Genomic DNA, 14,841 nt, shown 5'->3' on the forward strand with positions numbered 1-14,841 from the left:
ACCCCACAATCTTTACAGTAAGTGTTTTTGAAACAAAGAAAGGACATTTTGTTGTTGAGGTTAAGGAAGTAAAATGGGATATGTTGCTTCAAGACATAATGAGCCAGTTTGGTCTAGTGTTTAAGGCAATGGGCTAGAAACCAGGGGATTGTGAGTTCTGGTCCTGCCTTAGGCATGAAAGCCGGCTGGGTGACCTTGGGCCAGTCACTCTCTCTCAGCCCAACTCACCTCACAGGGTTGCTGTTGTGGGGAAAATAGGAGGAGGAAGTAGTATTAGGTATGTTCCCCGCCTTGAGTTATTTATAAAAATAATAAAGGCGGGATAAAAATTAAATAAATAAAGTATCTATTCAGCCACTCTATTAAATCCATTCTTGCTTCTTCTATGTATGGCTTATCTTCAGGCTTCATGTCTTCAGGCTTACGCTGAGCAAAGCCATGAAGTTGTCTAGGATATATTTTAACTTTTATAGTTTACTTTACAATATTGTATAAGGTCTGTTTAGTTTACTTTACAATATTGTATAAGACCTGTAGCAGAAAATATATTACATATTTACACTTATTTATTATTTGTTCACTTATAACCTGGATTCTTTGACAATTTTGCTTAAAATTCAGGTCTACCTGAACTGCAATTAAGTAACAATGCATTAAATACTGTACCTGTGATTTTGTGACCTCTGACTTTATTTTTAATCATATCCAAACAGGAATATGCTTTCTGCACCTGTAATAATGCAGGTGGAGAAGACGCCCCAAGAATTTGCAATTCTTAAGTCTGATTTCATGAATGAAACTGTCAGTTTGGGACCTTCAGGCAAAGTACTCGAGGATTCAGCAAGAAAGTATGATTGTGCTTTAAAAAGAAGCCAGGGAAATTATATGCACAGAGATGGAGGAATACTGAAACTCCCACAATGGAGGAATTTATTGTGAAGATGTCAGAATTGGCAGAAATGGCAAAACTTACCTGCTTGGTCAGGAATGAAAGAATAAGTACTTTTATAAAAAAAAAAAAAAACCTGGAAAACTTTGATGAACTTTTTGCTGAAAATGGGAAACAGTAGATTTGATGACTGAAAAAGGATTAAATAAAGGGCTGAAGGGATCCTTGTAATACTAAGAGGGGGAAGGGATAATGAGTTTCTTTATAACTATTGAAAAGAAGATTGGAAGTTGCTTATTTTTTTTATTCTTGTTTCTTTAACTTTCTTTTTCTGTTTTGCCTTCTGTACTATTTCTTTCTCTCTCTCTCTCTTTCTTTCTTTCTTTCTTTCTTTCTTTCTTTCTTTCTTTCTTTCTCTTTTCCTTCATATTTGCAGTTTACTTATATAAAAAGTCATAATACTAATACTAATAATAAAAATATGTATATAGAATATGTTTATAGCCAGGGAAGTATTTCCTCTTTCTTTCTTCCTATATGCTAGGTATTGTTAGAAAAGGGATTGAAAAGAAAGCACCCAACATTGTCATTTATGGTATGCCTAGACCTGAATAATGTGTACTATTCTGGTTACCACATTTAAAAAAGGATAAAATGCAGCTGAAAAAGGTACAGAAGAATTCAATCAAAATAATCTGTCAGCTTGACCATCTCCCTATCAAGAAAAGGCTAGAACAGTTGAGACTCTTCAGCCTGGAAAAAGGCATATGAAGGGCAACATGGTCAAGGTGTATAAAATTATACATGGTATGGAAAAAGTGGGCCAAGATAAGATTTTCTCCTCCTTTTAACCCACAGGAACTGGGATTCTCTTAAGCCACAGGAGGAGTGTTTATTCAATAAAATTGATCAGAAGGAGAATTAGAACAGACAAACAAACAATCAGAACTTCTTTACGTGGCTCATTTGCTTCTTCATCTCAGCATCCTGGACCAAGGAATAATATGCAATGTCACAGCAACAGGTGCAGTGTATTCCAAATGCGTGCAACTTCCATGGCCTGAAGATCAGCCACCACCCCTTTTTCTCTTTGTTTGTTACTGAGCCTGACAAAGCTGTTGGAAAACCTGAAAGCTTGTGTATTTTCTGCTTTGAGTTTGCATAATTAAAAAAGTTACTTTAACATGATTCTAGAAGTATTGTAAAAGTTCTAAAATTAATATCCAGTGAACTGATATCATAGTTTAAAACTTTATTGAATGAAGGAGTCAGCACAGGAAATTGATTAAAAATATCGCCTTGTTTTACTTATTAGGGCACATCGAAAATACAATTTTGCAGTTTCCATCTTGAAGGTCTATGAAAGACTTAAACCCGTACATCATAGATAACCTAAAGAGCTCTGTTTTGTTTTATTGACAATTTCTTCTTGCTCTGAAGAAAATGTTGAAAATGTTCAGATTTAAGCCATTGCCTTGCAGTAGAGCCCCAAGACCCATTTCCTCAAGCCATAACAATTCTTGGGGATTTGGGCCCAGTTTGGGGATTCAGCATGTGTCCTCCCTTCTAGCACTGCTCATATGGGAGAATTATGGCGAGACCTTAGTATACGCTGCAGGTCAGGTGATATTCCCTAAGTTGCCATACTGTATTTGGCTTATCTGCTGATTTGACAGCAGGGTACTGGAGGGGAAGGAATAAAACAAGTTTGCGTGTCAGAACAAAGGACCTCGTTTCCATTCCTATCATTATATGCGGTCTGGGGGAAGAGATCGTTACAAGTAGCAAGCTGAGCCTCCTTATTGCTATATATGTATACGTATACGTATATGTATATGTATATATATATTTGCTTGTAGCAGAGAAAATTATGCATTTAAGTAATCACAGCTTACATCTTGGTGTTAAAGATACATTTTAATTTTTTTTCCTCTAATGACCTCCCCCCATCATATTTTGACAGATGACACAGATGGCTGAATATATCTACACAGCCAACATAGCATGTCTTTCCTTGCTTCTTCAATGTAAGGTTTATCTTGAGGATTAATATCTTCTCTCTTGCGGTGGACAAAGCCATGAGTCTGCCCAGGATATATTTTCACTTCAAAATCAACTTTGCACTCCTGTTCCAGCTTCTTTGTTAGCTGAGTAATCTGTAACAGAAAACCCCTTTTATTATTGGTATGGAACTATTTTCATCTTTTGTGATATCCAGAGCCCCCTTATCTTCTCTCTCTTCATTGGGAGTTGAGACACTTATGTCCTCAGCCTATATATTTCCTGTGATATCCCTATCTGTATTGTAATTATAAGTAGTACTTGACTTACCACCATTCGTTTAGCGACCATTTGAAGTTATGACAGCTCTCAGTTTACAACTGTCACCGCGTCCCTAGATTGTAAAATCGGGTGTGATTCACTTAATGACCCCTTCGCTTAGTGAGGGCACTTCTGGTCTCAGTTATGGTCGTAAGTTAAGGACCGCCTGTAAATGCATAACTTCATTGCAATTCAGTATAGAGAATCCTGGGGCTCATAAATTACAGTATATAGTATCATTTTTGGTTGAACTATAAGCATTCAATGATTAACATGGGTTTACATGACCACACAAAGAGACTGTAGCTAAAGAGCCAAGATTGTAGCCAGAGTCCCAGGAACCAACTATTCTGGTAAAGTCTGCCAATGCAGTTGCATGATCACTGTGCGATATGCCAAGCTAAACTCAGCCAACTCAGTTTGGTCCTATACTAATTTTTAGGGTTCTAGAACTTAAAAATATGAAAAATCCTGTTACGATTCATAATGCTATTTTAAGACTTGCAGTACGATTGGAATTATGGCTTGCTTTGCCTTCTCAAGTTAATCCCAAACGCTCTTATTATTTCTCAATTCACAAAGCAACACTTCCCTCTTGTGAAGCAGATTTTCACAGGGTTAGACTCTGTGTTCCAAGACAGTCTAAATCTTCTACGGAACAATGTCTAATTCCAGATCTCTTGCTGAGGAGTGACTCTTTTAAAAAGGCAAAATTGCTGGAACATAGACGATAACGGTATGTTAGGCATGTTTTTTGTCCTTCAAGTATCTGAAAAAATCATCAACTCTATCCATCCAGAATAGCCAAGACTCCATAAAGGGAAGAATTGTAAACCAATTCCCACTGTCCATTGTCATACCACTATTACATTATGTGGGATGTGATTCTAAAACTCAGCATCCAGAAACAATATCTTACATGGTCAAGAGGAATGAAGTCATCCTTTTCTGCAACAATGAAAAATGTGGGACTATTCAGGTTGAAATTGTCCTCCATTAAAGTGACAACTCCTAAAATATATTTGACAAAAAGCTATATTAAAACCAATCATATTAGTACTGAACAGCATCACAACCCCCCCTTTTTATTGTGCAAACAATTCAAATGCACTGATACTACCCCCAAATTACCATTTACAGTATTTGTTTCAACTAAACCTTCTAGACAAAAGTACTTACTTATTTATCTTCCTTATTTATCAAATTTATACACCGCCCATCTCACTAAGTAAATTGTCTATATGAATATAAGAAGAGACTTGAGGGATCATACCAAGAATTGTCCATTAGTCCAGGCCAGCGACATGTCTCCGTCAGAGTAAGAAGCGGGACATGAAGGGGCTAGTGATTGATATTCAATGGCCCCCTGCCTTAGAATGTGGAATTTGCCCCATGTGCACAAAGACCTTCACTCTGCCCATAAATTCTGCATTTTGAATTAACAGGATATGGGGCATTTCCATACTCAGTGATGGCTGAGTTATCCTATAAGACCCAGAATTCCTAATGTGGAAATAGCTATATTCCCTAAATGATTACATTCTTTTTCAGATAAATGTATCCCAACCTACTTATATAACTCTTTTTCTCTTATCTCTAATTCCCTTGAAAATGATAATCTGCACAGACTGCATTGCATTAAACACATACCATAGATGGACACGCCTGCAGAAAATACACAATATTTCAACATCAGATGATGCACAGCAGATCCACCCCAACAAAATCCAATGACTCCTATCTTCTTCACATTACATATTTCCTTCAAATATTTCAAGACAACATCGGTTTCTCTAGGACGCAAAAAGTAAATGAGCAACAAAATCAAGCAGAAAACTAGTAATCCTGATAGAAGGGAAACACCTAAAAGCACAGTCAGACCCAGGATGGCCATACCAAGAATGGAAGAGCTCCTTCTATTCACAAAAAATGCCAGGATCTAGTAGTAGTACAGGGTAAAGGAGGCTGGGAGGCGATCTTTGGTGGTTCCCCTTCCCTGCAATTATTGTATCCTGCCTTTCAGCCCAAACCACAGAGAACAGCTTCTGAGAAGGCTGCAAAGAGGAGGAGTAGTGACTGACCCAAAGTCACACAGCTGGCTTTCATGCCTAAGCCTAGGACTCACAGTCTCCTGCTTTCCAGGCCAGCACCTTCACCACTTCTATTAAAGACTGTTTTCCAGCACATTTTGATGAAATGTGCTGGAAAAAGTGTGGGGGATACCAGCTAAGATATATTAAAATCAGCAGGATCTAAAGAGGTTTTTGTGTGCTTTTTTGGTAGGAATTAAATTGTTTAAATTGTTTTGATAATGGGATATACCCATGGAGGCCCTGACCTGCGGCTGCTGCTTTGTAACGCCAGGTCTGTTAACAACAAGGCCCCCCTCGTTTGCAATTTGATTGCAGACGACAGGGCGGATCTGGTGTGTATTACTGAAACCTGGCTGGGCCCGGAGGGAGGTATCCCTCTTTCAGAGATGTGCCCAGCTGGGTTTTGAGTATGGCACCAGCTGAGATCTCAGGGCAGGGGAGGTGGGGTGGCTGTGGCCATCCGGGAATCTCTTCTGGCCTTCAGGTGCCATGCTCCACAAGTGACTGGGTATGAGACCCTGTTTTTCAAGTTGGGTTCTCGGGAACAGTTGGGGGTGTTGCTAGTGTACCAGCCTCCCTGCTGCATAGCAACCTCCCTGCCTGAGCTGCTGGAGGCCATCTCGGGGTTGGCGGTGGAGTTCCCCAGGCTTATGGTCCTGGGGGGCTTCAACCTGCTGTCCCTGGGACGGACCTCGGAGGCAGCTTGGGAATTCATGACCGCCATGGCGGCCATGGACAGGATTCAGATCATTCAAGACCCAACTCGGGACAGTGGCCTCACCCCAGACTTAGTTTTTTTGTCAGAGCAATGGCAACGTGATCTCAGGGGAGAGTTACAGCTATCCCCACTGTCATGGTCAGATCATGCCCTGGTGAGCCTGAGATTCTCCTATGCCGCCCTCCTCCGCAGGGAGGCAGGACCTATTTGATTGGTCCGCCCCCGGCGACTAATGGACCCAGTAAGGTTTCAGAGGGAGCTGGGGGTTATACCTGGGGATCTGCTGCACGGTCCAGCGGAGGCCCTGGCTGCCACCTGGAATAAGGAGGCCGCCGGGGCCTTCGACAGGGTCGCGCCTGTGTGGCCTCTCTTATCCCATCAAACCCGACACTCCCCGTGGTTCACGGAGGAGCTGAGGGTTCTGAAGAGCATTAAGAGATGTGTAGAGCGCCGCTAGAGGAAAACAAAGAGCGAATCTGACAGAACACAAGTTAGAGCTGCTATTAAGGCCTACCTTGTGGCGGTAAGAGCGGCAAAATGCCAGTATTTCTCTGCTCCTATTGCATCTGCAGAATGCCGCCCGGTAGCCCTGTTCAAGATTACCCGATCCCTTTTGGGGAAAGGGGACTTAGAGATCCATATTCAGGGTCAAGCTGAGGGGTTTTCTAGGCATCTGCAGAATAAAATCACTCAGATTTGCTCCAAGCTGGACTCTGAGCATGAGGCAGTATCTGGGGAGATACCCGGGGAACGTTCTTACCCTGTTATCTGGGAACGGTTTGATCCTGTTTGGCCCAAGGAAGTGGACAGGATCCTCCAGACTGTAAACACCACCACTTGCCAATTAGATCCATGCCCCTCCTGTCTGGTGAAGTCAGCTCGGAAGGGGACATGTGGTTGGGTCCAGGTGATGGTAAATGCATCCTTGAGAGAGGGGGTATTTCCGGCAGCCTTCAAAGAGGCGCTGGTGTGCCCCCTCCTCAAGAAAACATCGCTGGACCCCAGCATACTGGACAATTTTCGCCCAGTCTCCCACCTCCCCTTTTGGGGAAAAGTGGTTGAGAAAGTGGTGGCGTTGCAGCTCCAGAGGATTCTGGATGAAATGGATTATCTAGACCCTTTTCAGTCAGGTTTCAGACTCGGTTATGCAACAGAAACGGCATTGGTCACACTTATGGATGATCTCTGGAGGGAGCGGGATGGAGGGAGTACATCCATCTTGACTCTTCTTGACCTCTCAGTGGCTTTCGATACCATCGACCATGGTATCCTTTCGGCTCAGGGAGTGGGGGTGGGCGGCGTAGTCTTGCGCTGGTTCGCCTCTTTCCTCCAGGGCCGGTCCCAGTCAGTGTTAATAGGGGAGGAGAGATCGGCCCCACAGCCCCTTCTTTGTGGGGTGCCACAGGGATCAGTACTCTCCCCTCTCCTTTTTAACGTCTACATGAAACTGCTGGGCGAGATCATTCGTCACCATGGGATGAGGTATCATCAGTATGCTGATGATACTCAATTGTATGTCTCTGTCTTGGGTGAAGTAAGTGATGCTGTGACCACCCTTTCCGAGTGTCTTCGGGCTGTGGGGGCCTGGATGGGGAACAACAGGCTTCGAATGAACCCTAGTAAGATGGAGTGGCTGTGGATTAATGGCACCTCGTGTGCCAGGAACTTGTCATCTTTAGTGCTGGATGGGGTTGCGCTGCCCCAGACAGACCTGGTGCGTAACTTGGGCATCCTCTTGGACTCACGGCTCCTGCTCAAAGAGCAGGTGGCAGTGGTGGCCAGGAGGGCCTTTGCGCAACTTCATTGTCCTAACAGTCAGAAATCACACTGAGACGAAGAGTAGGTCTCTAGTGTTTATTACTGCTACATAAAATGGAATCCTAACAAACTGAAGAAGCGTGGGAAAAACCCAGACAGATAAACCCCAAAAGTTAAGGTGGGTCTGATCTGTGTCTCTTTGAATGGCTGCTTAATTCCTCAGTACTACGCATGCGTTTTCCCCCCTGGATAGAGGCCCCCTCCTGCTCGCCATCAGTACTCATGACATTCGTGTTGTACACAAGTTACGCCCTTCTCTGGACCGAGAGGCCCTCCGAACAGTCACTCATGCCCTGGTCATCTCCCATATAGATTACTGTAATGTGCTCTACATGGGGCTACCCTTGAAGAATATCTGGAAGCTACAGCTGGTCCAGAATGCGACCGCGCGGAGAATCTTGGGTGCTCCAAGATTTGCACACGTAATGCCTCTGTTGCGTGAGCTCCACTGGGTCCCAGTTTGCTTCCAGGTCCAATTCAAGGTGTTGGTTATCACCTTTAAAGCCCTATATGGCATGGGACCAGGTTACCTGAGGGACCGTCTCATCCCTATTACATCGACGCGCCCCATCCGGTCATGCAGGGAGGGCATGTTACGGGCCCCATCTATAAAAGAATTCCATCTAGCAGGGTCTTGGAAGCATGCCTTCTCTGCTGTAGGTCCTGCCTTTTGGAACATCCTTCCCCCAGAGGTGAGACAAGCCCCCTTGTTCCTGGACTTCTGCAAAAGATTAAAGACCTGGTTTTGTAGGCAGGCTTGGAATGGGAGGGCAAATAATTACACCTGGGGATGGCTAGCGCCATGAAGTGATTCAGAGGGACCTGCCACACTGAAGGACTGTTTAAGATTTTTTCGCCATGTAGATTTTATTATATTTATATTTTTATTGTATTTTGTAATGTAATGGTTTTATATTTTAATCCTGTTTTATTGTAAGCCGCTCAGAGTCCCCCCCGTAGGGGAGACATGGGCGGTGAATAAATTTATAAAATAAATATAATATTAGAATCAAGTGGGGTTCAGTGGCTTATCTCTCTCCTACATATCCTATACTGGATGACAACTGAACGGTTGCAATCAGCAAAAATGTTGGCTTGTAGTGTAATCATTAGGTAGCATTAGGCTGCCTTGACAGCAAATGGGAAAGCTTTATACAATTTATAACTTTCTCATAAAGAAATAATAAAATTTGATTAAAATCTCTATCTGCAAATCCTTCCTTGATATATATAGTTTAAAATGATGAGACATCCGTCAATCTGAAATATGTGCAGAAGAAAGAGTAAATACCCTTCAGGATAAAAGCTTACCTGTCTATATTCTTGGGATCTCGTGTTTTTAGCCAGTCATTTAATTGAGACCAATCATTAGATGGTTTCCAAGGTTCTTGTCCTTTAAAAAAGTCTGGACAAATAGCACTGCACACAAAATAAATAGAAAATATTTATTGCAACCTTCCTTATTTAACAGTCTCCTATAATACAGATAATTCCCCTACTCTTACAAACATTCTTTGGGAGAAAGTAATAACAACATGTGTTAAAAAATGGGGTTGTTAAATTGGATAAATAGCAAACAAAATACAAAAAAACCCCACACAATTTAATGCAACCAGGGAAGAAAGGATACATTCAGAACATGCTAGAAGCAGAAGCTGTATTATTGGCATTAATTTTAAACACACGCTTTGCATAGTGATGGATCTGTATGAATGCTGAGGCATGTCCATAAGTTGCATAACTATCCTGTGTAACCACAAACACCCTCTGGATTTCACTACAGTGCATAGGAAGAGAAAATTTCCTGATCCCATGACAGACTGGATATAGGTAGCTGCCTAGTTCTCAATGTGAATGTGAATTCATATCCTAAATAAATTGTCATGTACAGTATTAGTTGCCCTTTGCATATAAATATTCCTAAATAAAAGATATTATTTTACTTAATGGATAACTGATAATCACTGCAGGCTATTGTTCATTTCTTAATAGGTTTTATTTTATAAAGCTAACAATTAACCTCCAGGTAAATTAGCCCCAGGTGAATTAACATAGAAATCATTGTTATCTTGCTGTATTTCACATGCTATGCTTTGATTACCTTACACACATGTTAATGCCGTTATGTATATAAGCTTGGACATACAAGATACATTTAAATGAATAGATTAGAAGGCACCCTGAGTTCAAAACCACCCTATATAAAAGAGAGAAGACTATGATGGAGAGAAATAAAATCCATTTCTTACATGTATCCATTGGAAGCAATCAAATCAGCAATATATCTGGTATTTGGGAGTTGCCATCCAAATATGTCATGAATCACAATCACAGCTGCATCGGTCTGAACAGAGGGCATCATCACGTAGGCCTTAATATGCTTGATTGACACTTCATGCCCGAGAGGTTGATAGTCAAACTTGTCTCCAAGGTCACAAGGACAAAATTTAGGCTTATCTGCCATCTATAAAATGTAACGCAAAGTTTAACCCATCTTGGAGACAATTCCTTTGTGTGCCTGCAGATACTGTTGCCTGCAGCTGATGGGGTGCGTGCATACTCTGTAACTTACAGCCTTAAAAATGGAACAGCTTACCGTAGAAGCACTGAGGTTGTTTGTTAAAATAATTTACCAATAATTTAAAAGATAATATATTTAGGATTAGACATCCCAATCTTAAAAAGGAAATAACATGCTTCACTGATGTTGACCACAAAGTTACATTCATGCTTTTTTTCATTACAAAACTGCCATACATCCGTATAGCCACAAAAAGACATGTATTTACCATAATACGACGCCTGCAACCTAAAGTATGCTATCAGCAAAGGAGAATGAAGGTTACTTAAGTTTTCATGCAGAAGTGAGCAGATCAGTTTTCCAGTCAGTGCAAGGTTTTGATAATGGGGTTCTTGGAATATGTAGGTAGTCACTTGGAGACTTTGGCTGGGTTTGCACAGCAGCACTAATTCCACTGAATAGAGCATTACTTGTTTCTTTCTTCTTTTTCTATTGTGCTCGTGTTTTATTCTTTTCCTCATTTGATTTACCCCTACTTGCTTTGAGTAGTATGTTTCTGCATGTATTCTCTTTCCTAAGACCAGGATTCATTTTTCCTCTGGGTCTTACTATCATCTTGTAGTCACCTGTGATTATGATTATGCACAGTAATATATTGAGCGTCTTAATGAGAAAGAGGCAGATCAAGATTTGTCCTTTCTGGATATTGTGTGAACAAAGCTAGGAGCAGGGATGCCACAATCAGGGTAGGATTTTTTTTAAAAAAAGGTTTATTTGTTAGAAATGCAGATAGAAGTAAGCTGTAATGGTTCCCTATTCTAAAACACTATCAGACTCGTGAGTGTGAATTCAAAGAGATCTGATTTATTAAAGAATAGTATGCAGGATCACAGAGAAAGCTGAGAATGATGAATGTGCACCAAATTCAAACTAAAAACCCTCGGTGCAAGTGAAATCCCTCCCTCGTAGAATCTTCCCAAGCTCACAATCCCAGGTGCTCCTAACGGCTTCTGATGGTCCGCGGGAAAAGTCCTTGAGCAGAGCACATTACCCAAACACATTCCATTGAAATGAACATAGATACAGAGCTTGGCACAAGGTTTCACAGCAGCTCCCTCCCAAACAGAAACGCGCGTCAGCGCCATGGCATGTGAAACGTTACGATGTATGAACTACATTGAATCAGTGAACATGATATAAGCTGAGTGTTGTGAAGGTTTATGTTACCTTTCCAATCTATATATAGGATTGAGAGAGAGAAAGAAATGTGATCATCCCTGCATAGAGTACAACACAGATTTTCCTGCCTAACAGTGTATGGGATTTTCTACATAATACTTTCTCAAAGACAGTTGACAATACTGTATTTCTCTTTATTGCAAGGAGGTCTTCAGCACAGTCTTTGCATATTAGTTGAATATTGCTACACTGAAAAACCGGTAATAACCTACTGTAAAACAAAGGTGCTGCTTTCTAGAAAGACACACCCTTAGCATAAAGACAGCATTATTATATACATCATATGTATGAATCACCCATCACTGTTATGCTGAATGGATATACAACTAAACTAGTTACATGCAAGCAAATCTCCTTCAATAAAGGAGCATCTTTACTAATAGATTTCACTTCAATATATTCATGAAGGGGAGAATGGCATATGATATCCCAACCACATACTGGATCTCTTATATACATACATATCATGTTATTCTTTTTGAGGATAAGCAACATTATGCAAAGTACAGAAGAGGAATAAGAAATTGCAAGCCAATTAAATTAAAGACATGAGCTTTTTTTTTTTAAAAAGCTAAAACTAGGCAATGCCAAGATCATTCACTGTACCTCTCTATGCTTTTAACCTTGGAAACTATCCCTGCTTCTACCACATCCCTCCATTGCCTTTTATTCTTTAAACTTCTCATGCCTCTCTTTCTGAAGATCTCATCAATTCCATACAACCCCTACATTCTCAGTCTTCCCCTTCTTCTCCACCCATTCACTTCTCCTTTCTATGTTTGTTTTGAGGTTTGATTCTTATTTGTTCTCTCCTTATGTTCAAACCATCTCAGTGTCCCTCTTTGGAATGGTTCAGTCACTTTTTTGTCAATCCATATTCAGTCTTCATGCACTGAGTGCTGACCCACTTTCTTCTTGTTTTCGCCCGTCCACCTCTTCGGCAACCAATTCCCACTGCAGTCAACGTACCTTTGTACTTTTCTCTACGCACCCAATTGTCCCTTATAATGCGAAGTAGGAAGAAGCACACTCATATACTCACCCATTTTCACTTCTTTTGACAAGCACCCATTCCTTGCAACCACATACTACCAATTACCTTTCTAGCAGGATTTCTACACTTTAAAATTTCTTTGTCCGTTTTCCTGTCTTTAGTAAGTATTTATCAAGGTTCACAAGTTTGTCTCCTTGCTCCAATTTTCACCACTCCGATATATCCTGCAATTGGTCTTTCTATTACCGCTCTCACACACATCCTTGATTTTGTAACATCATCTTTCAAGTCCATTATCCTCATTGTATCATGCACTATATCTAACATTCACTGCAAATGATTTGGAATCTCTCTTCACCAGCAGCAAGGCATCATCTATATCCAAAGTATTTGTATCTGCAGTTAACACACCTCTGTCACAACACGCATTCTTACATGTTTATCCATAAATACATTACAGAATACTACACACCTTAGTTTTAATCCCCCCTCAATACTGTACCATTTGTTCTGCCAAACAGCTTGCTGGGCATCCTTCTGAAACTAATTCCTTTGTAGTGTTTCCATGTAGTCTTGTTACCTTTTCTTCAAAATGGCAGAATAAGAAAGGCATTCTTCCAATTGTCAGGCACTGCATCAGCATTTTGGCTACCCATTTAATCTTTCTCCAGAAAACAGTTTGACGTATCAGATTTGATTCCAACATACCTGGAACGGAGAGTCCGATTTCAGATTCCTGGAAATGGTTTTTTTAAGGCAGTCTGCTTGGCTGCTGGTGAATGCTGCAGCTTCTTTCACCCTGCTTGGTGCAGCTCCACTGAAAGTCAGGCAAAAGAATTTGCTTATTACAAAACAGCTCAAAGGTTGACAAAGGGTAACTCAGCCCCTAAGTGGGAAGAATTTCAACAACTCCTCCTCCATGGCTGTCCTCCAGGCTATCATGCTTGTGTCTCATGTTTTTGTATCACTGGGTTCTTTATTCCTCATCCCAGCTTTTCAGGAGAAACCACAGTTTTGGGATGTAAAACAGTTGTGTATTTTGAGAAGAGTTTTGGTGATATTTAAAGACATGGTTGAGGCCTTTGGGGAGTTGCTGGGAGGAAATAAGGCTATTGCTTAGCTGAATTCATGCTACCACTGCGTTCAAGGCATGGCTGTTGTGTTCCTGTTCGTATGACCTGCCACAGATTGTGTTATGTTACTACATGCTCGCTCAGAGAACTATGGTTTCCCACTGTTTTGCGTGCTGATCATTCAGTAAAAGCAGAGTGGCTTGTTGCAGCTCCGTTCTGTGTTTTGATGTTGCCAGGTTTTTAAATAAAGATGCATTCTTCTTTTAGTTGTCTGCTGGATTATATAAGTCTATATAAGTCCATACAATCATCTCTCCTTATATATTATCCACTTGTTGGAACGTAAAGGTTGACAATATTAAACCAATAATTTATACCTTTCTTGGTAGAACATCCAAGCCTTTGCCGAAAAATGTTGCCTCTATTTCCTTTATGTTTCTTTACCCTTTGAACCCCAAAAAAGAGATTTATTTTATAATTTCATTTCATTATCAAGATAAATTGGTCACAGAGCAGCCATTTTGAAATGATCCAGGAGTTATTGAGGTTACTGGATGAATTATGTGGTAGAGAATGTAATTTATTTCCATATACCATGCATTCTCTGAAGGAATTTTATGTTTATTTTCATTATTTTCCAAAAAAACCTGCCACTTTGCATGATATAGGGATGTCCATACATTGGGGGATGAGGGTGTTAAAAAAGGTAGTGATTTTGCCCACACAATTGAAGCCCCGCCTTTTTTAATGCATTGTACATCCTGTATAAAAGGGGGCAGGGCTTTGTCACATGATCACTTGTGGATCCCCCTGACACTGTGGATCCCCAAATCTTATAGATAAATAGATAAATATATGAATCTTGCTTTGGACATTGCAGCTTAAATGCTTAGCCTCAGTTCCATCTAGCAAAGAATCTGTGGGCTGTTCTTTTCAAATCTGGCCTAATACTCAAGACTTGTGCCTTCACAACTTGGAAACTAGATCATGGTAATATCTACTCCAGCAAGTTGCCCTTGGTGGCAAAACTTTAGTATCAAGCTGCTTCATTGTGAAAGGATGTGTTATTGGGAACAAATCCTTCTTCAAGATACCCATCTCAGAGTAATCCCTCCAAATGAAGAGAGGTGGACAGCGGTGGACATTAGGGATTTAATCCTCAATCCTACACGTT

At 40.9% G+C, this 14,841-nt stretch overlaps 1 protein-coding gene across 1 annotated transcript; it reads right to left on the reverse strand.

The window, feature by feature from the left end:
- Positions 1-2,126: 2,126 nt before the first annotated feature.
- On the reverse strand, positions 2,127-13,423 carry LOC134493917 (carboxymethylenebutenolidase homolog). The gene is made up of 6 exons (XM_063298749.1): positions 13,303-13,423; positions 10,090-10,304; positions 9,152-9,259; positions 4,862-5,004; positions 4,131-4,222; positions 2,127-3,045 (listed from the first exon to the last, which is right to left on the reverse strand). The coding sequence occupies exons 2-6, from the start codon at positions 10,302-10,304 to the stop codon at positions 2,839-2,841; spliced, it is 765 nt and encodes a 254-aa protein (XP_063154819.1). The 5' UTR covers positions 13,303-13,423; the 3' UTR covers positions 2,127-2,838.
- Positions 13,424-14,841: the final 1,418 nt, after the last annotated feature.

Source organism: Candoia aspera, chromosome 3, assembly GCF_035149785.1.
Source record: "Candoia aspera isolate rCanAsp1 chromosome 3, rCanAsp1.hap2, whole genome shotgun sequence".
Taxonomy (NCBI): Eukaryota; Metazoa; Chordata; class Lepidosauria; order Squamata; family Boidae; genus Candoia; species Candoia aspera.